The 26806-nt window shown below is 35.8% G+C and overlaps 1 protein-coding gene across 1 annotated transcript; it reads right to left on the bottom strand.

Annotated features, from left to right (window-relative positions):
• Nucleotides 1-3514: 3514 nt before the first annotated feature.
• LOC150108828 (uncharacterized) lies at nt 3515-24838 on the bottom strand. Its single transcript, XM_090403588.1, has 5 exons — nt 24750-24838; nt 23182-23248; nt 19299-19433; nt 8734-8895; nt 3515-3792 (listed from the first exon to the last, which is right to left on the bottom strand). The coding sequence occupies exons 2-5, from the start codon at nt 23240-23242 to the stop codon at nt 3656-3658; spliced, it is 495 nt and encodes a 164-aa protein (XP_090259714.1). The 5' UTR covers nt 23243-23248; nt 24750-24838; the 3' UTR covers nt 3515-3655.
• Between the last annotated feature and the right edge of the window lie 1968 nt (nt 24839-26806).

The following is a 26806-nucleotide window of genomic DNA, read 5'->3' as shown; positions in this document are numbered from 1 at the left end:
GGTTTAGAATGTTGATTGAAGGCATATAACATCACCTATAGGAAATGGCTGTTATTTTATAGAGAAATTGGGCCACTTCTATCAATTTATCCACGTTTAGTCAAATGCATACCGAAAGAATGATAAATATCAGCAAAGGGGATCCTCCATAATGTGAAAATGAGGGATTTTTGAAACTAATTTACTCGTAGATGTCCAGATGATGTTTGTAACATGGAATATGGTGACAATTATTTGGATGAAACTGAATGCATGTACTTATGTTGTGTTGTAATTGTAAATGACATAATCAATAGGAAGCTGATCTCTCGCTCCTCTCATCACCAGCAAGGTTGAGTGCATTGCCAGAAGTGCTGGAATGGATTAGAAATTTCGATCTGATATTCTCTTCTTAGGTTCGCGTGAGAACTGAAAAGAAATGTAGAAATGTGTTTGACCTATCTCATATTACTTGCATGGTAATCCCCTAGTGCTAGGATTGTTAACTAGTGTCAATAGGCTTGATGCTTTTAATTAGTGAACACAGTATAAAAGAGAAGAATCACTGTTCCCAATTGTTCCCAAGAATAGGGACAGTTTACAGCTAATGTAGTAGAACTACTGTATAGCATAAAAAGGAATGCCTAGTGCAGCTCATTTATACGACAGGTTTACTATATCAGTACGAGCAGTTGCTACAGAAAATGATACAGAATGTATAATAGCAGCGAGACAAAACACATTAAGAGAATAAACGAAAAGTTTATTCTCTTAATAAAGAGAATAAACTTTTCTTAAAGTAAAATAAACGAAAAGAAAAACCAGCCATCAAGAGAAATGGAACAATTTCGAGTGGTGAAATATACTAAATTTAAAATCGAGGTTTTTAATTTTTCAAATGAATTATATAAAATGTATATATATATACTGGTATCCAAAAACAAAGGAGACGAACACTCTTTCTGAAAGCTACTACCGCAAATTCAGACGAATCAGCTTGTAGCAATTTGTATACCTGACGATTTCGAATAGAAATCACGTACACATTCAAATTTTCAAACGCATTCAAAGAAATCTTGGAACCACTCAATAGGATAAAACGAAAAAGGTTGTGCTAAGCGAGTTGTGTTCAAAAGAACCTCTTTTTTGAGAAGGAATAAAGTTGCAAACTAAGATGTCTTGTAATGTCTCCAAGCATCATCCAGATAATTTCTAGTATCGAAGAGTGATTGGAAAGTTTGAAAAAGGCTGCAGAATTACTGATATTGCCAGAGAGTCTGCAATATCACATAGCGTGGAATCGAGGATCTGAGTAGCGTTTCAAAACAATGGAATGTATTCCAGACATTTGTTAAGAATTCTTCCTCGCTCTACCAATGAGCATGAATACAGATTCAGTAATAAAATAAATAAAATAATAAATAGGCTAACATCATTTATTCTCGTATAGGGAGTAGGCGCGGTCTTTTCAACCCTATCTAGCTTTCGCAGACTCAGTTGGAAGTTTAGTCTTCACCGATAGCCAATTAGAGATAATTATAATCGGCAACCAATGAAGAGACTGGCGAACAAGTGCTGCCATCTTTTGGTACCTAACGCTAACAGATATGATCTTGTCTGAGTTAGTGTAAGAACAAAAAACCTGCTTGCCCATGTCAGACTCGGTAACCTATCAAAGAAAGTCTTAAAAAAGTTCCTCCAGTCAGTGACTAGACTTGAACTTAAGTCTGTCTTTGGGCTGCTTATTACAGAGGATGTAAGCGTCACTTCCACTGAGCTACACAAGTCTTTCCGATATTTGATTATAACAGCAAAACATAAACAACCCACCAGGGCAGGTCAGCTCCATTCAGGCACAGGTGTGCGGATTTTGCGACAAACTCTGGCAAGATCTGCAACAAGTAAGTCTGTTATGCCACCAGGCCTATATACGTCCCTTTATCCACAGCTCATCGTAAAGCACGTTTTCAGTGGAGTTGTATCCATATAAATTGGACAAAACATCAATGAGCTAATGTACTCATTGCAGATGAGAGTCGATTTAGTCTTTCCTCCGATTCTAGACGATACTTGATCTGGCGTAAAAGTAGTATACTGCTTACTATCGCGAAAATGTTCTTGAAACATGGATACAGTGTTGTCTGGACGCCAAACTACAAGTGCTGGAAAAAAAAGGGACCATGACCCCTGCATAATATTGTGACAAAGCTCTTCAACGTCATGTTCAATGTTTCGTGGTTCTGTAGGTAAATAATTCAATTTTTATGGCTAACAATGCCACACTGCATCTTACGCGAGCAGTGAAGATATTCCTGGAGACTGACGATATTAATCGAATCGAATGACCAACACGCACACCAGATCACAACCCCATAGAATACGTTTGGAATGGAATAGGGGAGACGTTGCTGTTCGAAATTCCTTTCCAGAAAAAAAAAAGACAAAAGGCCTTATCCTTGCCCTGAAGGAGGAGTGGACCAGTTCCCTCACCCCTGAATCACTTGGTGCTAAGCATGGTACGACGTTATGAGAATTGCATCGCAGTTCAGGGTGGACATTTCATACTCAAATGTCACTCCTCATCGCTTTCTGTAAGCACTTCACATTAATTCCTGAACTATGTCCTTAAGAAATTTGTGAATTTTTGCCAAAAGCGTATTGCAATTTAAACTGTACCGATTTTGTAACTTTTTTTGTTTACTATAATTTATTAGTATGCCGGAAATAAATTTATGTCCACATTTGGCAGTAGGCAAGAAACGTTTGTCATATATACATTAAAAATATAGTTCGTCCTTAGCTTTTGGACATCAGTGTATAATAACAGATCTATAGATCATAATATTCAAAAAATAAAACAAAAAGCCAAGTAAACTGATTAATGAATATTATAAATCTGCTAACTATTTCATTTCTAAAGTGAGTCTCCTAATGGAGGAAATCGTATGAAGATGCTCTTTCCTCGCTTCCTCAGTTATGAGGAAGCGAAGAAAACGAACCGGGAAACTTTTCAGTGACTTAAATAACGTTCATTTTATTTGCCAGCAGTACTGAAATTGTATTTTATTTTGAAATTATATTATTAATGTTAATGTACTTAAGATATGAAATATTTTCACATTCCAAATTGCCTCACATTGATCTCTTCGATGTATTATTGAGTTTCGGATGGAAACACCATCCGAAAAGAGTCAAAAAATGAGGAGCTTATGCAGTTTCCTTGACTTTTTTTTTCTGGTTGATATTCATTATGAACGAAATCACCAGTGATGGGGATGCAAATCACATTCAGTAGGTGATTTGCAAATCCATCAGTTTAAACATGATTACAGAGATGAATTCTTTGCGTAAGTCATGAAACTACTTTCATGAATGTACTTATTACATTCTAACTAGATATCTACAATATGATTTGTTAGAATCTCCTGGAGATCACCCATTGTATTCTGTACTTTGCGCACAGAATACAATTTATTCTGAAATTCTGGGAGAATTTGTTTAAGCAGCTTATGGTAAGAATTATTACAAACAAAAATTAACATTTATTTTACTGGGATTTTTATTGTCAGAGAAAAAAGAACACAGAAATACCACGTAATGAATTTTCAGTATAACTGCGTACATTGTCTTAAATGCTTAACTACATTCAGTATGGATAGACAGAATAAGATGGAATTCAACAGAATTGCTTTGGATAAAAGCATCCGATATTGCACGATCTCTGGCAGCACACTGAACCTCTAGGACACGGATTTGTGCAATTGTTTACTGGTGGAACGAAGCAGAATGTTGGGTAACATCCTGGGCAGAATCCTGGTAAGAAAACAAAATTTATGTACTTTGAAAATAAATGCATTATGCAGATATAATTTTATAATTTAGTGAACAAAGAAAGCTTCATATGAAGCATAAAGCGCGGTGGATTTTTTAAACAGCATTTCGATCTTAAATAGCAAAGAATATGAAAAGAATGAATAACATTGGCTGTGTATATAAAAGGGTAAGGAATATCTATTGGTACATGATTATAATTACGACAATAGTAACTAAGAACTTGAATTCCATTATTACGTCCATAAATTTTATGTTTTCCAGCAGGTTTGTTGTTTTATGTAGGAGAAAACTGTCCCATTTCTTTATGTATTCGGTTCTGCTAACTGTGCTTTTGAAAAGTGGAGAAATACAGAGTACCATTTTTAGTTTATGTCATGGTGCATAGAAAATTGCCTCGAGTTGCTGGCCATACACTCCTTAACATAGAGATATAGAAATAACATAGAAAGCTTAATAATTCCAACACACATCATATCGATATGTTTCGATAATTAGAATTTCGCATGACATTCTGAATAGAAGAACAGCAGCTATAATGTGTCCGTAATTAACAAATATTTCACACATATCATAGTTGCTAAACTAAATGTACATTAATTTTAAGCGAATTAGAAATTAGAACCTCGATACAGTCAAGCACGTCTGTTGAGACAAAGCAATTACAATCAACTCTCACTCGTAACATTATTATTATTATTATTATTATTATTATTATTATTATTATTATTATTATTATTATTATTATTATTATTATTATATACTGTTCAGTTCATCGTGCGATGGACTGAACAGACAAAAAAATATCGGTGAGTCTTGTAATTTGAGTTCCGTAAATTTATTACTAGAAAAAGGTTTAGAAAATATAAAAGCTAGCCTGGTAGATCTTGTCCAAGAACTGTTTGATAAACAGAATAAACAAATAACAAAAAATTAGCGAATATGAAGAGTTTGTTAAATTTAATAATTCAAAAGTCGAAGAAGTCTTACAAACGGTAAAAGACATTAAAACCGGTATTAACGCACTAACTGACAAGCAGCACAAATTGATAAAAGACACTTCGGAACTCAGTGAAGAATTTAATTCCCTGAAACTACAATACGAAGTTTTAAACCAACAACAACATAAAGAAGACCTTGTCATAAACGGTCTTCCAGAAACTGAATCCACAGAAAGTCTCAGAGGCGTAGTTTTAAAGTTAGGCCATGCGATTGACATCCCCTTACAGCATAATGATATTCAGACCATAAATCGGATTCCCAGGAAGAACAAAAAACAAGGCTTGCCACGACCCGCACCAGTAATAATCCATCTGACAAGCAAGGCTACAAGAGACAATCACATAAAAGCCAGCAAACTGAAAAAAAAAAAACAGTAGTCAAGGATTTAAATGCATCACAAGAGAATACGCCAATCTTTCTATCTGAGTATTTATCACCTTTTAATCAGAATCTTTTGAACCAAGCAAGAAATGAAAAAAAAAAGAAAAAAGTATCAATTTTTATGGATCAAAGACGGCAAAATATTCTTGAGAAAGTCACAGACTTCAAAGTCTATACAAATAAAAAGCTCGGAAGATATAAATAGGTTGCCAGAGTGAAACAAAAGACTCCAATTTAGTTCAATAAGAAGATCTCAACACAACAAAATTGAATGTGAACCAAAAAAAAAAAAAAAAAAAAAATATATATATATATATATATATATAATGACACCAGAATACATCAGTGATTGTACTTTCGAATTGCTTGATGCACGGAAACAACAGACAGTACAAGTGAGAAGTCTCTCAATCTTGCATAGATTGAGAGAAGCATCCGAAAACATTGGTTATTGTTACAGGCTTATCTGAGGAATTACACTGATTATTGATATATTGATTCTAGCAGAAGTATCGATAACTAATGAAGAAGCGACTGCTTTCCACATTCCAGGCTTCCAACAACATAGATCATGCCACCAAACAAAAAGAGGGGGTGGAATATTAATATTTATCGAACAAAAATTAATAGCAAAAGAAACGGCCTATCAGCTTGAGCATGCTGAAACCCTTTGCCTCGAAAACACTAATACCACCAATAGACAGAATCCCATAATACTAAATGCTATTTACAGTCCACCAAACCTAAACATGATAAAATTCTTGCATGAACTCAATTGCTGGCTTTCAAGCCAAGAAATATGCTCAACCAAATACCTAATGATAATTGGCGACATAAACATAAATATTGCAAACAAAAACCAGAACAACACTGTACAATACCTAGACACGCTATCCATGTGTCTAGGTATCCATATTCGGAAATACTATCACTGCCTCCTGTCTAGATCACATAAATAAACGTCCGAGCACCAGCAAACAGTTACACTGCATCAGTCATAAAGTGCAAAGTAGCAGACCATTACTTCACCGCTCTTAAACCTGCACACCAAGACAATATCCATGCAATGTCCCACAGAAGAAAAGCGACAGAAAACAATAATATTGTTTTCTGTCGCTGGAGGACATATAGTAAGAAAGCTGCAAAGAAAGTCAGAATTCGTTCCAAAACAACACAAAATCCTTGGATAACACAAAACTTAATCCTAGAAATACACAGAAAGGACGCTTTAAGGAAAGAATTAAAGCGGTATCTAAATAACACAGCTTTAAAAACTCAATATAAGATAACAAGGAATCGCCTTACAACACAAATCAGAAATGCAAAAAGAAGCTACTACAAAGACAAACTAACCTCTGCACAAAACAACATGAAACAAACCTGGCATCTGATCAATGAGATGCTAGATTTTGTTCCCAATACCACTACCTCCGAAACCATAAAACACAGCTTCATGAAAGACGCAAGACCTATCCAACAACTAGCAAATGACTTTAATCAATACTTTGCAGACCCCATCCAAGAACTGCACAGAAATATTTCCCTAATCACAAAACGTGACCCTCCACTTGGACCACAATCAAAACAGACATTATGATTCCCAACCATAAAAGAAACAGAACTTCTCTCTGCAATACATCAAATCAAACCAAACAAAGGCCCAGGAATGATGGTATAAGACTTAAAGATATAAAGCAACATGCAACTAGTTTAAGTCCTATCTTACTAAATAAATATTTTATTAATTAATTAATAAATAAATTATTTATAAATTATTAATAAATAAAATATTTAAAACAGGATAGATACCAAGTATGCTAAAGACCGCCATAACCACACCCATATACAAACATGGAAAAAGAAATTTAATCAGCAATTACAGACCCATAGCAACATTACCAATTATCAATCAAATTATGGAGCGGATCATACTGAAGAAACTCAAAGCATACACAGAGACCTTTCATATTATCCCCAAAACACAATATGGGTTTCAGAAAAATAAAGGGAACAACATCTCTCTCTTGGAAGAATTTACAGACGTAATTAATACCGCCTTAGACAAAAACAAAATTGCCATGGTAGTCTTTATTGATCTAACTAAAGCATTCGATACACTCACACATCAAACCTTGTTAGAAAAGCTGAGGGATGTTGGAATAGACGGGCCTCTTCACAGGTGTTTTACAAACTACCTGCAAAATAGAAATCATATCCCACGTATCGGGTTAAACCGAAGCAGAGAGCTACCAGTAAACTGTGGGGTACCACAGGGAGCTGTACTCTCCCCAACTCTATTCGACATTTACACGCACGATATTAATCAGCTACCAATCAAAGGTAAGATATTCCAATACGCAGACGATACAGCAATAATATCCATCCATAATAACGCAAGCATAGCCCCAACAAATATGCAACATGACATAAATCTGATCATAGACTGGCTCATGAAAAACTCCACACACCTAAACTCAGAAAAGACAAAATTAATGATATTCAGAAATCCACTGACTCAACCAGCTGATACCAAATATATAACCATCCAACATAAAAAACACACTGAACAACAAAACCACTACTATCACTCAGATTGAAACAATACGATACCTTGGAAGTTACTTCGATGCAGATATGAACTGGAATAGCCACATAAACCATCTACACAACAAACTCCGAACAATAAGTGGCAAACTCTACAGATTAAAAGACATGGTTGTCACACGCCTAAAAATACTAATAAACACAGCACTATGCCAAAATATACTAAGATACGCTATAACAACGTATGCTTTCTGTGCAACCTACAAATTAAATAGATTAATGTCGTTACAGCACAAAATGACAAAACTGATCTTTTGGGAACAAAGAGAATATAACGACTTTATATACATTGCAATGTCAGAACACAAAATACTGACAGCAAAACAATTATGTCACTAGGCGGCTTTGCTAAAACATTATTTCGATGCCAACTATAGGACAGTTAGAAATATATACCATATAAGAAAACCTCTGACAACTAATTATATCACATATAAATACAATAATCACTACGGAAAGGTCACGCGAAACTTCTACATCCCAGACATGATAAAGAAATTACCTTTTGAATACAGAAACCTTACAAACTACAATAGCCTGAAAAGAGCTCTAAGGACATACTACGAACAAGAAACACTCACCCAAAATACCATACAAACTTAATGAAGCACAATATATTCGCTCTGGCTTCCAGTTCAGCGACGCATCAATAATACATTCCAATTAATTGTGTGTGTGTGTTTTCCATATTTGTATCACACACACACACACACACACACACACACACACACACACACACACACACACACACACACACACACACACACACACACACACACACACACACACACACACACACACACACACACACACACACACACACACACACACACACACACACACACACACACACACACACACACACACACACACACACACACACACACACACATATATATAATACAAATAAAAGCAAAGTATTTGTAATTTATTTACCTGGAGAAAGAGGAGGAGGAGGAGGTGGTGGAGGAAGAAGAAGACGAGGAGTAAAGCAGTAATTCCCACAACATCCCTGACAGCAGACCTCTCCTGGGAAGCAATCGTTTTGAGTAGAGCATCCGCATCTCACACCAGTGCAGTCTCTTTTGAAACAGCCCCCTTCAGAAAGATAACGATAATAATATATTAGCTTCTCTGTCTTTCTATACACACGCACGCACGCACGCACGCACACGCACACGCATACACACACGCGCACGCACGCACGCACGCACACACACGCACACACACACACACACACACACACACACACACACACATTACCAACAAACCTGGATGATATATTTACAAATTTCATGTTACAAAGGGAAATAATAACATCAGGTAATAATATTGGCATCCATAGGAAAAAGAAATAGAGGAAAGCTTTAATAAAAAAACAAAAGCCCTGAATTTGCTCCTAACAGGCAGTTGGTGAACTGTATATCATCATCATCATCATCATCATCATCATTATATCCCCTAATTATTTTATAAGAGGTCAGGTAGAATACATTTATGGTAGTCTAGTTGGCTTCTGTGGAAGTGGACATATTAGAAATGCTTTTTTGCTGGTGATACTGCAGAAGAACTAACCAGATGGGATATAAGACTAATTTTTATCGACTCCTCTACTAATTTGGCGAAAATTCTTTTGTTACCCATCATCATCATCACAGCCATAAATACTTGAGCCCCCCCCATGAGGGGGCTCAACTCGCCCCAATAGGGACGGGGGAAGAAAAAAGGGAGGAAACTCCATACGAATAAATAAATAAATAAATCATCATCAGAAGAAATACACGAATTAACTAAAAAAACAGGTTATAACAGGTAAGGTACATAATGCTATGTTTGAACACAAAAATAAAAATGGAAAACGCGCATTTGCTGTGACGTTGTTTACAGGTTCCTGGTCTTCTTGAAATTACTCTAAACCGTGTATGTTAAATTAGAGAACACCAGACGATATAAAAATCGTGGATGGGATACAGTACTAATTTTTATCGACTCCTCTACTAATTTAGTGAAAATTATTTTGTTACCCATCATCATCAGGAGAAATACGCGAATCAACTAAAAAAAATTGATTCCTTGAACATTCTTGAGGAAATAAAACCTATATTCTATGTGGAGCATTTTGGTTTGTTTGTTTGTAGCCGTAATACCCGATGTTTAGTTTCAGTTGTAAGTGCTAACAGTATTTTACTTTTGTTCTCGACTTCCTGGAGGTGTCCTGATCAGCGTACCTCTCCTGACCACGAATAATGCTCATTTCTGCGCTGTGATGTGTAAGTAACGTCGGACATTCATGTGTTGGCTTCCTGTAAACCGAGAAACGTGCTGTGTTCTGTTCGGATACTTCAATAAATGTATCATAAAATGTGAAGGACCTGCTTACCTCCAATTCAACAGTGAATTTTATCCAAAAATGAATGTTGCTATGGCACGTAAGGAATTCTTCCAATTGGGTAATACACTTGGACCGGCCAAACGATGAAAAAGTCGTCGATGTGAGTCAAACTTTTGGTTGTGTACTTGGTAATGAAATGCTTTTTTCTTCAAATCACTCCATGAATAGATTTACTAACAAGGGAGAGAGGGAAGACCCCATTGCTAATCCTTCGTTCTGTTCAAAATATATTCCTCATAGAATTTGAAGAACGCACTATTGATGCAATTTTAAAGAGATTTTCGGTGTCTAGGGAAAAACGGTCTTTGTAGTAGTTGTGTAGGTTCTGTTCTTGTTGAACAGATTACGATGTTCAAGCTTTCAAGTAGATCAGTAGGATCTATTATAGACATAATGTCTTTGGTTCGTTCTATGAAGTGTGTCGTGTTCTTCGTAAAAGAGGTTGTTTCGCCTGTGTGTGGGCTTAACAGGTACGGTATTCTTGTTCAGATATTTTCATTACATACGTTACGTGTTGTCTGTTTTTTTTTAGTTTATTTCACGTATTTCTCCTGATGATGTGAAACAAAACAGTTTTCACGAAACTTGTAGAGAAATCGATAAAAAAATAGTATATTTTTATTCCATCTGGATCGTTCTTGTGGAGTAAAGAACAAACGGAATCCAAGAAATATGCCCTATGGGGGAACAATGGGGGAATTTGTGGTATTTAATCATTTTACACGTAATATACAGGGTGTTCGGGATAAATTTGACATATTTATAATTAATTATATTTTTCCGTAAGTTACATGTATTAACACACACTTCTCTTCATTTAAAAGTTTGGACCCTTCTTCATTCATATACAAGATGTCAGAAAGGATGGATAGCTGGAACCCACCTGAATCATGGAAGAGAATAACTTGTATCATGATGATTCGTGCCCGCCATCAAAATAAGGATATTACGACTGCTGCCCAATGCTCCCTGAATACAGTAAAAACAATCAGGCATGAACTAGAGACTTGCAATGGTGACTACGAGGATGTAGCAAGAAGAAAGATCCCTAGCAGACGATCTGGTTGCGTTCGTACAGCAGAATTCCTCGCAAATCTGCAGGAACAGGTGTTGAAGAACCCTGGCATTGGAATTCGGGCTTTGTTCGTGGAGTTGCTAACTGTAGTCAAGCCCTGGATAACAAGGGTAGGCAATGGTAGGCCGTATGTATGGCAGCAGGATTCGGCCCCTTGCCACACCTCTGGGAAAAGTCAAAAATGGTTGTCTGAAAATTTCTACGACTTCACCAGTCCAAATGTTTGGCCTCCAAACTCCCCAGACCTTAACCCCATGGATTATTTTGTATGCGGCGCAGTTGAAAAAGACACCAATCGCACTTCCAGTAATACAAAAGCCCAGTTAATGGATAAAATTAAAACAGTTTTTGCGGCCCTTCCCAGGGAGACTGTAGCATCAGCTTGTTCGAGGTTCCGAAGCAGAATTGAAGCTGTGATCGATGCTAATGGTGGTTATTTTGGGTAAATCTTGTTGATAGTATTGTAATTAACTCTGCCTGTAATGTTTTTTTGTCAATTCATTAAATTTAATAGATACAAAGAAGATTTTCTTTTTCCTTACGAAACTGTCAAATTTATCCCGAACACCCTGTATATGCGTCATTTATTTACTTCCTCAAAGTTAATTTTATATACGTATATTAAACGATGCTGTTTCCCTACACGAATACGTGCATGCAAATAGTATGATTTCTCGACATTTCACTAGGAAACGCATAGCGATTTTGGTATAGAAAATTTAGAAAATCAATTCCAACATCCCAAAATAAACTGAATTTTGTCATTATTATATTTGACATTATTATGATTGGCTTTTATTAATTGTTTTTATACGTTTGAATAGACTTTATTATTAATATTTTTCTAATGACACTTTTTTTCTACACAGACCTTTGCAGCCCCATGGAAATAACGCTTGCATCCACAGCATCAGGCAGTCTGAGGAAAGATGTTGTAATTTCGATTTTCTCGTCTCCGACTAGAGAAACCTCTTTAAGCTTTTTTTGACTGGTTTCAAGTTAGCCAATCTCCGGGCACAGCAAAGTGCTGTTTTTCTTAGTGAACTAGAGATTTTAATCATCCCGTAACTCAAGAACATCGACTTTAAAACTTACGCTATCAGACAATAATATATAGTGCTAGGGTTATGGAGCACGAGATGGTGGTAGTTGTCTGTTGTACTCTCTTCTCCTCTCAATTTTCTATAAAATTTGGAGAAGTAACTTGAATTTTATGATTTCACGGAATTCCTTGTGCTTGGCGCTACGATTATTTATCTTATTACCCCGACAATGCGTTAAATGTGACTTTCGATGGGCCAATCTACCTGACCTTCTACATAATGTTCCCACGCTAGTGGTCACTGCTTAACACACATTCTCAGAGTATGAAATGATAGTTAACCTTAGGTATGAGTTTTTATTTTGTTACGGTTTTCTCTGTTACGAGTTTATTTCCTGACAACAACGAATAATACGCTTAAAATACAAGCATTCCTCACAAAATGGAAGCAGAAGAATTATGCAGCTGCTGTGACAAGAACCTTCCGATTATGTGCAATGCCTTGACTATAACAATAACTTGCACTATGATTGCTCTGGAGTACTGGAAACAATACTCCAGCAATCATACTCCTAAACACTGTATCAAACACAAAACAACTTATTGAAATGTACTGTCAAATTTTGGCTACCAGCAACCATTTTATCTTATATTAGAGAGGAAATGACAAGTGAAAGTACTGTATAATCCTCTATGGATAACATTAATGTTTGTGGCAGAGATAATAACTTTTACCAGTGGCTGTTAAAGAAAAACTAGCAAACAAACTCTACTTTATGTCATTACACATCCCAGTACTGAAGAAAAGAAACTCCACTCAAACCATTTCAAGAAAGTAATAAACGGCAGCATTGTGGATGAAGAAAATAGAAAAATCGCGTGGCATCTTATAACGCAAAACGATAATCCACAAGAACTGTGAGCATTTTATTCGCATCGATGCATTGCATATACAAGAAACTTACCAGGAAAATAGGATTCACATCCATAGCTAAACGATGATTTGATGCTAAAAATAAACACAAAATACCAATTATGGTATCAGCTCAGAAATAAATCCTTGTAATCAGAGTTAAAAAGCGAATATGTGGAATACAGAAGCAAACTTCAATCAGAAATACGCTGAAACAAATGTAACTATTACAGTAATAAAATGTTATCCAGAAATTTTCCATACACGGTTTAAGCACGATTCAATTAGCGGATAGAGACTAAATGACAGACTAAAAGAAGCAGAAATTAATCAACCATTTTCCGATCAGTTTTGAGATTTTGTTGTATTTTGGAGTCAACCATTCTCTTCTTCACTGCCCGTATTTCAGCGTAATCGCTTTGATCGTTTTCCATTGAATTCAGATTGTCTTTAATACGCAATCAGAAATTAAAGCGGCCTTTCTGGAAAATTCTTCTGCTTCTGGTCCTGATGGTTTTACTGAAATTAAGTTGAAGATTATTCCTCTCAAGATCCTACAGGAATCTTCTCTTGTTTGTACAGTAAATCACATTTCTTTATCGGTTAAAAAGTCAAGGACTATTTTCATCCCTAAAAAATCAAATGCTACTCATCCCTCTCAATACAGACCAATTACTATAGCTCCTATATTTCTTAGCCTATTCCATAAAAATATTGGTAAAGCATTTACAAAAGATATTTCCTTATTTCCTTATTCCTTATGATTGTAGGCAGGCAAAGAGCCTGCCTACAATCCTACCGATGGATGTGCCAAAAATGTCATTATATTAACCGTCTTAATTTCTGAAGCTCGTCGATTGCGCGTTCCACTTATGATTACTTCGCTCGATTTATAGAAAGGTTTTGAAAGTGTCTCCATTCTTGTATTCTTGAAGTACTTTCAGTGATTGGTTGTCCTGTTCTTTTTAAACATTATATTTCTGAGTTATATAGTAAGTAATCTACTACGATTAGTATTGGCGATAAAACATCGAGTATTCCTTCTACACGTGGCATTAGACAAGGAGATTCCTAATCATTGATAGGTTATTCATGGCATTCTTTCATCTGTGCTGCCATATATGTAATGGTTTTAATTTGAATGGATCCAAATAAATGCGACGGCGTTTGCAGATGGTTTGATACTCGTTGCTGAAACTAAGATGGTTTTCCGGAGTTGTTAGACCATTCTGATCAGTATTTTACTCCCAGTGATCTTGCTTTTAATGAAGCCAAGTCTTTTACCATCATCCTCATACCATTAGGGCATTACAGGAAAAGTCCAAGATTACGTATTTAATGTTTCCAACCGCCTATCGTTAGTTTGGACGAGTCGCGGTATATGGGATTAATGTTTTCGACTGCTGGACGATGTCCTCGGTCGAGTCAACTTTCAACATTTTTGTATAAGTTTCGTAAAGCTCCATTGAAGCTTCAGTAACACACTGCGTTATTAAATTAATTTACGTTACCTAAATCATTACATTCTTTAGTATTAGGAAAAACAACTTTAACTTTCCTGAACAGATCATATAAACAAGTACATCAAGCAGTTAGATCTTGACTTAGATTACTGCATGAAATTCCAGCTATTTATCCTCATGTGACCTTTAAATCTGGCGGATTAGGAATTTCTGCAATGAGGTGGATGGTTCCTCGTTTAAGATAAGGTTAAATAAACTCGAACATTCATCTCCACATTTTACCAGAACTGCCTTTTGAACTCTTTTGATTCAATGAGAATTAACTAAAACACTGCGCTGAATCTTTCATAATGGAATACACATTGTTTCTAACTCTCTTGAAATGAAGAGATGGGAAAGGCTTCTATATCTCGTTGTCGACGGGAAGTTCTTCAGTGGCTAGGAGAGGGTTTCATTTCAACATCTTTTGGTCAGTAAAATAACACACATGACGCCTGGATGGGAGTATATAGATCTGGGCAGGACTACGATAATTGCCCTTCCCACCAAGGTTCTTATAGCCCGCCGTAGGCATAATATAGGTACCTCTCTCTGTAGGATCAGAGAGACTATGACACACCTATCTCAATGTTGTTTTAGAATCCACAGCATTAGAGTTAAAAGATATCGTGCAATAGGTACCATCATAAAGAACCGACTAGAATAGAAGGGTGGTTAGTGAGATGATTGATTGTTTCATGTCATCCATACTTTTAGGACAGGTAGAATCTCCTAATGAGGGTTTCACGATGAATTTAATGCAGCCGGTTCGTCAGGTTAGCGAAAAAAGAGCCAAATATCAGGACTGAGGCAGGCATAAGAAAGCCTGATCTTTCGGCATCAAGAGAGGCAGTGTTGTCGTCCAGGATATCCACGTTCGTCGATCTATCTAGACTATGCCCATTGTAAAGTTCTATAAGATCCACAGACATCAAAATACTTTCCCTCCGAGCCCTTCAAGAACATTGGTTGCATGAGGAATGCACTAGAGAATGACGAACAGGATAATTATGGAAGGTGTTAGGCTACAAATATAATTCTGAAGTATGCATCAATGGTATGCCCAATGTAAGTGTGTGTGTTAGTTATTACCTTAGCGTTAGGGTACAGTAACGCGAAAAACTAAAAATAAGAAGTAAGGGATTATAAATCTAAGATGAAATATAACCGACCTTGACAACAATAAGATTATAGATATTATGCAGACACAAAGAAAGACACTTTTGTTCTCCCAGATAAAACAAAAAAATTTGGATATGGCCAACTCAAAAATTAACTTTCAAATATCTAATGGATTTGATATTTGAAATATCACCACATACCACCAAGGGATATCAAAATACACACTACATTTCCCTCCTAAGTTTCCATGTTTGCAAAATACCACTAAACCTAAAAACTGTAGTGATAAAGCCATTACATGAAAAAGGAAAATCCGAATAATGTAATAATTACGCCTCGCCGACGTAAGAGAAAAAAATCACGGAAAGACTCATCAATGATAGAATATCAACATGCACGTACTTACAGAAAGCCAACGTAATGTCCAAATGTCCAAACGTTATATATATATATACATATACTATACATATACACCATTTATTGCAAAATTCTAAATGTACTGCATCACACATCATTGTTAATCATGATGCCTTCATCACTGTATAGACATACTGTATATACGTGGGCGTCCGCTGAAAATTTTCCAGGGGAGGGGAAAGCAAAACTTTCCAGGGGGGGGAGGGGAATGCTTGGAGACAAATAATTATATCAATAAAATTCTATTTCATTGTTTAATTTTTTTTTTCCCAGAAGTAGATCCCCGGGGGGGAGGCAAGTGCTCTCCCTGGATCTGTCTATCTATATATAGATAGATAGATATTTATATATAGATCTCTCTCTCTCTCTCTATATATATATACAGGGTGTTCGGGATAAATTTGACATATTTATAATTAATTATATTTTTCCGTAAGTTACATGTATTAACACACACTTCTCTTCATTTAAAAGTTTGGACCCTTCTTCATTCATATACAAGATGTCAGAAAGGATGGATAGCTGGAACCCACCTGAATCATGGAAGAGAATAACTTGTATCATGATGATTCGTGCCCGCCATCAAAATAAGGATATTACGACTCCTGCCCAATGCTCCCTGAATACAGTAAAAACAATCAGGCATGAACTAGAGACTTGCAATGGTGACTACGAGGATGTAGCAAGAAGAAAGATCCCTAGCAGACGATCTGATTGCGTTCGTACAGCAGAATTCCTCGCAAATCTGCAGGAACAGGTGTTGAAGAACCCTGGCATTGGAATTCGGGCTTTGTTCGTGGAGTTGCTAACTGTAGTCAAGCCCTGGATAACAAGGGTAGCCAATGGTAGGCCGTATGTATGGCAGCAGGATTCGGCCCCTTGCCACACCTCTGGGAAAAGTCAAAAATGGTTGTCTGAAAATTTCTACGACTTCACCAGTCCAAATGTTTGGCCTCCAAACTCCCCAGACCTTAACCCCATGGATTATTTTGTATGGGGCACAGTTGAAAAAGACACCAATCGCACTTCCAGTAATACAAAAGCCCAGTTAATGGATAAAATTAAAACAGTTTTTGCGGCCCTTCCCAGGGAGACTGTAGCATCAGCTTGTTCGAGGTTCCGAAGCAGAATTGAAGCTGTGATCAATGCTAATGGTGGTTATTTTGAGTAAATCTTGTTGATAGTATTGTAATTAACTCTGCCTGTAATGTTTTTTTGTCAATTCATTAAATTTAATAGATACAAAGAAGATTTTCTTTTTCCTTACGAAACTGTCAAATTTATCCCGAACACCCTGTATATATATATATATATATATATATATATAGGGTGTTCGGGATAAATTTGACATATTTATAATTAATTATATTTTTCCGTAAGTTACATGTATTAACACACACTTCTCTTCATTTAAAAGTTTGGACCCTTCTTCATTCATATACAAGATGTCAGAAAGGATGGATAGCTGGAACCTACCTGAATCATGGAAGAGAATAACTTGTATCATGATGATTCGTGCCCGCCATCAAAATAAGGATAATACGACTGCTGCCCAATGCTCCCTGAATACAGTAAAAACAATCAGGAATGAACTAGAGACTTGCAATGGTGACTACGAGGATGTAGCAAGAAGAAAGATCCCTGGCAGACGATCTGATTGCGTTCGTACAGCAGAATTCCTCGCAAATCTGCAGGAACAGGTGTTGAAGAACCCTGGCATTGGAATTCGGGCTTTGTTCGTGGAGTTGCTAACTGTAGTCAAGCCCTGGATAACAAGGGTAGCCAATGGTAGGCCGTATGTATGGCAGCAGGATTCGACCCCTTGCCACACCTCTGGGAAAAGTCAAAAATGGTTGTCTGAAAATTTCTACGACTTCACCAGTCCAAATGTTTGGCCTCCAAACTCCCCAGTCCTTAACCCCATGGATTATTTTGTATGGGGCGCAGTTGAAAAATACACCAATCGCACTTCCAGTAATACAAAAGCCCAGTTAATGGGTAAAATTAAAACAGTTTTTGCGGCCCTTCCCAGGGAGACTGTAGCATCAGCTTGTTCGAGGTTCCGAAGCAGAATTGAAGCTGTGATCGATGCTAATGTGGTTATTTTGAGTAAATCTTGTTGATAGTATTGTAATTAACTCTGCCTGTAATGTTTTTTTGTCAATTCATTAAATTTAATAGATACAAAGAAGATTTTCTTTTTCCTTACGAAACTGTCAAATTTATCCCGAACACCCTGTATATATATATATATATATATATATATATATCTTGAATATATATATATATATATATATATTCAAGATACCAAGTAATTTTATATAAACTTGGTTTTTAATCCTATTTCCCAAGTAAGCGAACAAACAAATAAGTCAAGTTTGCGCCTGCACGTAGTGTAGGTCTGACGCCACTCTTGGTAGTGCCAGTAGTCTGGGGCAACTCGTTTTAAAGGTGGTTTAAGCTCTGATCACTTTCCTTAGCATTTTTCCTTTAATGGAAAGCACATCCTCTTGCGGAGATGTATGATGCTATGCATTAAAGGCAAGGGGCCACTACATTATACCGGTTTCGACCTTTATTGAGGTCTCGTCAGTGGGAGCCAGACCTGACAATGCTAAGGTTGAAGTAATGCAGAGCTTATGAATCTTACCTAAACAAGTTGCCACAAGGTGCTTTGACCTTACTAAATAAAATATCAGGATGAGAGATAGATGTAGAACATTTTTTTAACGTGGGTATATTATGTATTCAAGACTTATTGTGTACGTAATTAATGCAAAAAATGCACGCAAACTTGACTTACTTGTCTGTTTGCTTACTTGGGAAATAGGATTAAAAATCAAGTTTATATAAAGTTACTTGGTATCTTGAATACATAATATACTCAAGTTAAAAAACTTTCTCTCTATATATAACTGTGTACTGAATCATTGTTGAAAACATAAAATCTAATAATAATGATGCTGCTGGATTATTATTCCCTATTCTGTCAGTGTGAATAACGATTTATGCACACACTGACATAAACTAATTCTTACCATAAGAACGAGGTTGGCAGTATCTTCCGCAGCAGTCTAAACAACACCTTTCGTTGTGGTTGCAGTCGTTATCCGACACACATCGATTTAATTGTCGGCACAACACAGCAGAGCAGTCCTCCCGTGGACAAATATCTAGCAGGGAATTAAAAATGAAGACATCATTAAGTCATTTCCTAATTCACGTAAGTTATCGGCGTAATTAATTTCATTTCATAATTCACAACTCTGCACAATACAGCAAATTTAAATGACCACCTTATTAAATGCATGCATTACACTATTTGTTTAATACAGTGCTGTGTATATAAATAGCACAAATTAATATATGTATACTAATAATACACTATCTGATCAAAAATATTCAGACTTCTGATCGTCCCGACCCTCACTCTAATATGAAAGACATTATCCAAAACGTTGAACTTCCCTCCAATTTTCTAGGAAGGCTTCCCACTAGACATCGTTATATTGCTGCTGTAATTTCCTTCCATTCTTCCAGAAGAGTATTAATGAAGTCGGTTGCTAGTGTTGGGAGATTCGGCCTGGCTCACAATCGGTATTTTAATTCATCTCACAGATGTTCGATGACGTTGAGATGGGTTTTGTGCGCCAGTCAAGTACTTCAACATCCGTCTCATCAAACCATTTCTGCACAGACCTTGCTTTGTGGACTGTCGTGTTGTCCCAGGAAAGGATCTACACAAAACTGTTGCCATAACGTAGGAATCGTAAGATTTGCCAGAATCTCATTATAGGCCGCAGCGCTAAGATACCTGCCCGAATGTGTTGTGCCAACTTCATAGTTGACGGAACACATTCGGACAGGTAGAGTTCTCCTAACATCCGCCAAACCAAGACTCATCTATCAGACTGACAGATGGTGAAGCGTGATTCATCATTCCAGAGAAGGCATTTAAACTGCTCCCGAGTCCATTGGCAGAGAACTTTACACGACTCCACCAGATGCTTTGAGTTGTCGTTTCTGATGTCAGGCTTATATGCTGCTGTACAGCCATGGAAACCCAAGTTCTTCAGCTCCTGATGAACAGTTGTGGTGCTCATGTTGCTTGTAAAGGCATTTGGGACCTATTAGCGAGTGTTTCAGCGAAGGACAGGCGATTTTTTTCGTGCTTTGCGCTATTGCACTTGGCAGTTCCGCTCTGTAATTTTGTGGCCTCCAAGGTTGCGATTGTGTTGTTGCTTCTCACAGGTTTTTCCACTCCACCACAACGTCACTTACAGTTGATTTTGGGCAGCTGCAGCAGGGCAGAAATTTTCCGAAATGAGTTGTTGCAAAGGTGGAAAGTCAATGAGCTTGACAGTACAGACCACTTTATTGTTAATATGTAGATTGCAAAACCAAGTGTCTCCTTTTATACCTGTGTGAGCCATGGTTGTGATGTATACAGCGATATACATAACTACGAAGGGGTATCCGAATATGTTTGTTCAGATAGCGTGTATATATATATATATATATATATATATATATATATATATATATATATATAAATTATTAGAATACCATGGCCATCAGAGCTGGCAGATAAGAATGAGGCCAGTACATTTATATATTAGGTGTTGTTACCGCTCTCACATGCAGTTCTCACATGTAGGTGGCACTAATATTTGGATGTGAGAGCGGTGGAAATTTGGGTATGGAGAAGCTGCTCAGGACGGCCTTGGTGATCAGAAGGTTCGACTGCTATTAGAACAGGAAGCATGTTTGTGACATTTGGTCCTTTCAAAATAGGGTGTAGATTTATTGATTTCATTTCTCAGTTGTGAAAGCTACAATATCATGCTGGATTATTAATCTAAAGCCATTTTTGATTGCTGAATTTTTTATTTTCATTAATTACATGAAAAAAAAATGGGAATTTGGGGTGGAATAAGGTACAAGCTTACATTCCATTTGTGGTTATTTCTATTATTCGGTATGAAAAAGTGTTTGAATCGGGAGGAGAACTGAAGCTGTAATCAGACCTTGGAAAGGAGGAACTGAACTCATTGAGATCGTCCTTTGCAATGCCAGAGGACAAAAGAGACTGTGAATTGCTGGCGTAGGTTGTTCTAAAGTACAAGAAACTGGGATCAGGCTGAGGCCAAGTGTTGAATGGGGAACTTGTTAAGAAAAGGTCAAGGGTGTTGGTAAGATTCTGGCATGTCGAATGATGTCACCTGCACTGCACGTGAGAACAGAAACTTGAGGTCTTGCTCTGAACACCAAACATGAGAGTAAGCTGTTCCATAGCGATGAAAGATGTGTATCGCCACTTATACATCAACTTGGCATTTCCTGCAACTAGTAAAGGTATGCAAAATACTTCACGGCGTACAAATTTATTGCTACAACTATATTGCAATTTTTGCTCACCCTTTGATATTACAAGACTTAATATGGTTATGAAGTCGCTAAAAGCAAATTTCAGTAGGATAGGACGTATATCTACAGGATTAGTACAATTGAAGAAACCTTTGGTTGCAATTTTAAAAAACTGGATTTTTTAGTTATTTAGCAATATTGCAAGCAATTGCCTTTCTAAAACCAGGCAAATCAACAACTGAAGAAAAAACTATAAGGATATTTATTTTCTCTCTAATCAATAAACTACATGATCAATAACCAATGTACGAAAGTATGAGAACTACTTACTTCGGCTATGCTTTGAGAAATATTTTATCCCAGAACAAGCTGGAGGAAAAAGGACATCACAAATCAGGATTTTAGTGCATCTAAGATGGATTTGAAAGGAAGCTTAAGACAATATCTGTGAGGAAATCACTGATTAAAAGGTGAGTTCAAACAGCTTGTGTATTGTAACTCTTCTTGCGCGAGATCCAGGAAGATCCTTCTTCTTGGATCAGCATCCAGCTTATTCTGATCCAGATATATCAAAATATCTTCCATGATTTCTGTTTCACCACACCTTTAGATAACTGAATTTTTTACATAAACCCACTTATTGAGATTGTGTTTGGATTTTCTTTCCTTGGTGTTCGGATTCCTCCTGTCTAGATCCTTGTCAGGTAGGTCTTCGGATAATGCCTGTTATTATGAATGTTGAAATCAATTATCACTGCCACAATGTTGAATAGCAAACATCATTACAGGTGTTTGTGTCATCATGTTATTTTTGTTGTTCATGTTTTGGTGATAATTTCTAATATGGTCACATTCAGAAAAATAGCTACATGACAACTTCAGAAACTGAACAAATTGGATATTGTGATTCATAACTATGGGTTGCATAACTTGTAGAGAAACGCACATGGGCGAGAGGAGTGGAATGGAACTTCAAATATTTGGGAATTAAGAAGTGATGGAAGTTTATATTTCAGTCACCTATTTGTTGGAAATTTTGATCAGGATTAGGAAGAACAGTGAAGTGAAGGCCAATATTGATTATCAGAAGTTACGTCTTGCTCATGTTATGGGGATTATAAGATCATTAATTTTACAGAAATTACAGAAATACAGAAATAAATACCATTTTTACTAAAAACCATTATTTGAAATACATGTATATACAGTTAGTATAGTATACAAGTGATATATTATACTGGATGGTATATGGTATAATATCGTTATAAAATTGTGTGATTTGGTCATAATAATGATAAAATATATCACTTTTCAAATATATCATTATCTGGAAGAGGGAATTCTCCATAGCAACAGGGACTGTCCCTTAGAATGATGATGATGTCGTATATTCTGAATACACAGAATTTAGAATGTATAAACAATCAAAAACATTTCAGTATGTACACATTTTATGTGAATTCACACTTTGTATGAGATGTCCCATCATTAAAGAAATTTAATACTTGAATAATTTATGAGAAGAAGATGAAAAACTGAAGAAAAAACACTTACTGTGTTGGTCTGCCATAACCAGCATCAAAGTGGAAAACGCCATCCAAACCATGTACGTCATGATGACCTATCACAAAATATTATCTATTTGAAATGACGTTCATTTGCTGTGTTCTGAAATCAGAACTAATAAAATAATGATAATAATGAATATTTTCATTATTTTATTACTTTTATTTCATTATTAATTATTTTACGATTTTCATTAATTTTATATGAATTATCTAATTAATATGAATTTTATGATATAACATAGATAATTTATAATTTTATACCATAATATCACATAATGGATATCATATAAGTTCGTAATATAACGTAATTTACACATTATGATTTTATTATTTCGCCAGTATAATGTAATTTATATTATACATATCATAATATAATATCACAATATTGTATAATATCATAAAATATTTGGAAGAAATATAAAATACGGCATTCCTTGTCAATACTATTTCCTTACTAATTTTCATGGTGTATATTCCCACAAATCTTTCCTAAATTCTGGTGATTTCTGCGAGAGGATAATGAGGGTCGATACGAAGGTATGATGTTTGATCACAATCTCATTTTTTATATATTTTTCATACTCCACGAACCTTTCATGCTGTTGAATATGCACCGCTAATAGTGCGACATGGATAAATCGTGAACGAACTGTGGTAACGATAGGAGCAAGAGTAATGACAGAAAAGCAGCAATGACAATAACAGATCTAACGGCACATCCGAATAGAAATGAATGTCTGATTATTGTTGCAATGCTATTTTCACCAAGTAACTCCAGGGTATGCAATTATCCTTATATGAGATATTTCCACCCTCTCCCCCATAATAATTGCTCTGCCTATTTTTTCTTTTGATATTTTTGAAAGAAGTGCAGTGCAAACATGAAAATATTTTGTTTTAAAATAGGTTTAAAGTACTTCTTAAAATGTTGCTAAATCTGTAGGTAAGTTATACCGGAACAGAACTTCGACTGGTTTTCTAGATTCAAGATTGGACGATTGTCGGTTGGAGGCCAGAATGTGTGATTCGGTAATTCGTTCCTAGAGATTAAACTGTGGTAACGAAAGATGAAACTATTACTTACGTACAGAACTTCGTTCACCGCTTAAAATGTTCTTCACAAGTCACGAAAGGAAAGATGAACACTACAAAAGATTTCAAGCAGTTGGATTTCCTAAAGGAATGAAATGTTAAATGAGTGGCTAAAAGGTCTCCTGCACGTTGTCTGTGCAAAGGGCTTCTTGTGGTTTGTTGCTCGCCGAGTGAAATAAAGAATTTTGTACCTCACACAATGAGGATAGTTCAGTGATCCAAATCGAATCGCATACAAATCAGATAGGAAGACTACTGAAGTGTTGCAGAAGCCATAGCGACCGCAGATTTAATGAAATTTTCTTTATCAGTTTTATTTGGTTTTATTCTAATTGTATTTATGAAATGATTTGGATAAAATATGCAGGTGCTTTTTCTAATTCAGTCTGTAATCTTATTGAAAAACAGAACAGAAATTCAAAGTCATTTTCAATTCGAAAGAAAGCAAATTATCTTACTTACCGTAAAATTCTTTTTCAGAAATAGAATCTAACTCGCTGGTTGTCGGATTGGCTATGCTTTTTAATATCTGCCGATAGTTGCCGTTATATGCACTTACTGTCGTCTATATTCTCTGATCTAACAGTAAAAAAAATCGCTTTAATTGGTGCAGTTTCATATTTCTGCATACCCTATCTCCTTTTCCAATACCTCAGCACAATTAGCTAAAGCATGTGCAGGTGTCATTACAAAATAACCTTTAACATGGTTTAAGGTTATTTTGTAACGACCCATGCAATGTCTACCAGCGTTTGTAATGACTATCTGTTTGACATATAATCTGCACATTTTTATCTACAAATTTTCAATGCACAGTTAATGTCTATATATTTAGTAGATAGTAAATTTGTATTGTGAAAATGAAATTATTATTTCGTTGTTTCACATATTAGAAATTTAACTGCGATTACACACAAATACACAAATTGGTGAGTGAGTGGTCGATAAGGGTGTTATGCGAATATCGAAAACTTTTCTCAAAAAAAAAAAAAAAAAAAAAATTACGGAATCATAAAAGAAATTCCAGATACACCACTTCCACATTCACTTCATCAACTTACAGAACACAAACATAAGTACGCTGTACATGACGTACGTGTACGTATATCTTGATCTCCTGGACCACATCCTTGTGTCTGATACATGATTCTATCAGACACAAGAGTTTCATTTACACATTACTGCCATCTTATATTCCGCGATAAAGAACCTACATCTAGAATTCTGTCTTTCTGACCCTCTTCAGTTCCTTTTTTTTTTTGAACTCTCTCTCTCTCTCTCAACATTCTAACAAATAAATACCATAATGTCATCAAATTTTTTTAATCGCACAAGCGTGAAATTCTGCATTCCACCTTCCCAAACGATGACCAAAGTTCCTTCTTGATTTTTCTATTTCACTTCGATAAAAAGTTCTTCCTTCTTCTACTCCTGCTAAATAGAAGAACTGTTGAAGTGCGTGTTGTGAACAATAATTGAAAATCGATTCATCTGTTTAGCCTATTTAGCACTAAATATTACCGTTTTCATATATTTAACTATTTTTTATGACAAGATAATCTTCTCCATTCTCAACGAGGAGAGTTGAGAGGACTGACTCGTAACCCAAACAACAATTTTTAACAATTCTCCTTCCGCTATGGTGATATTTTCTCTACATAACTGAGCCAATAAACTCACACCAATTCAGCAACTAACTCTACAAATCTAAAACCTCCCAACAATTCTCAAATATCATTCTCATATTTGGAATGGAAATGTCTTAAGCTCTCTCTCTCTCTCTCTCTCTCTTTCTCTGTTTTATGCCTCTTAAAAAGTACTAAGTACTTACAGTTCCACTGAACTTAAAAGAAGCCATCGTTCGTTTGTTCACTTTCTTTTAGATCTTTATTAATATGAACATCAGTTGCCTGAGTAGATATTATTTGGACGGACGAAGGTATCTTCAAATAATATTTGCATAACATATGAATTGCACAGTGTCACTCCGTTCGTCAAGTCTCGTTCGCTCTCAAACTCGTGTGCGCAACAGAAAAAAAAAATGCGAATTTCTCATCAAATTTATGACCCCAAAATATGATCCTTGATGACTAAAAAAAAGCTTTCTAGTGAGATAAATGCAGATTCGTTCGCATAACACTGAAGGTGGAGATAGGATAAGAACTCTGAAGTGAGAAACTACTGCTCATGTAATAGGAAGACGGAGGTAGTGTAATAATCTCTGGTTCTTCTATTTTACTGAGCATGAGTAATTAGGAGCCTTGTATCCCCCCACCCCCAATATATATATATATATATATATATATATATATATATAATATATATGTATATATATATATATATATAATATATATATATATATATATATATATATATATATAATATATATGTATATATATATATATAATATATATATATATATATATATATATATATATATATATAATATATATATATACAGGGTGTTCGGGATAAATTTGACAGTTTCGTAAGGAAAAAGAAAATCTTCTTTGTATCTA

The sequence above is a fragment of the Typopeltis vanoorti genome, chromosome 2 (assembly GCF_054136105.1).
Source record: "Typopeltis vanoorti isolate ZY-2024b chromosome 2, IOZ_Tvanoo_1.0, whole genome shotgun sequence".
NCBI lineage: Eukaryota > Metazoa > Arthropoda > Arachnida > Uropygi > Thelyphonidae > Typopeltis > Typopeltis vanoorti.
The sequence above is the reverse complement of the archived record's forward strand: the minus strand, read 5'-3'. Positions and strand labels throughout refer to the sequence as shown.

Bases quoted from the DNA above. Each gene is read 5' to 3' on its own strand.
- LOC150108828 (XM_090403588.1), bottom strand. From the start codon at position 23,242: ATGACGTACATGGTTTGGATGGCGTTTTCCACTTTGATGCTGGTTATG. The intron at 19,434-23,181 runs GTAAGTGTTTTT...ATTCCCTGCTAG, and splicing joins GGTTATGGCAGACCAACACA to ATATTTGTCCACGGGAGGAC. The intron at 8,896-19,298 runs GTAAGAATTAGT...ATCTTTCTGAAG, and splicing joins CTGCCAACCTCGTTCTTATG to GGGGCTGTTTCAAAAGAGAC.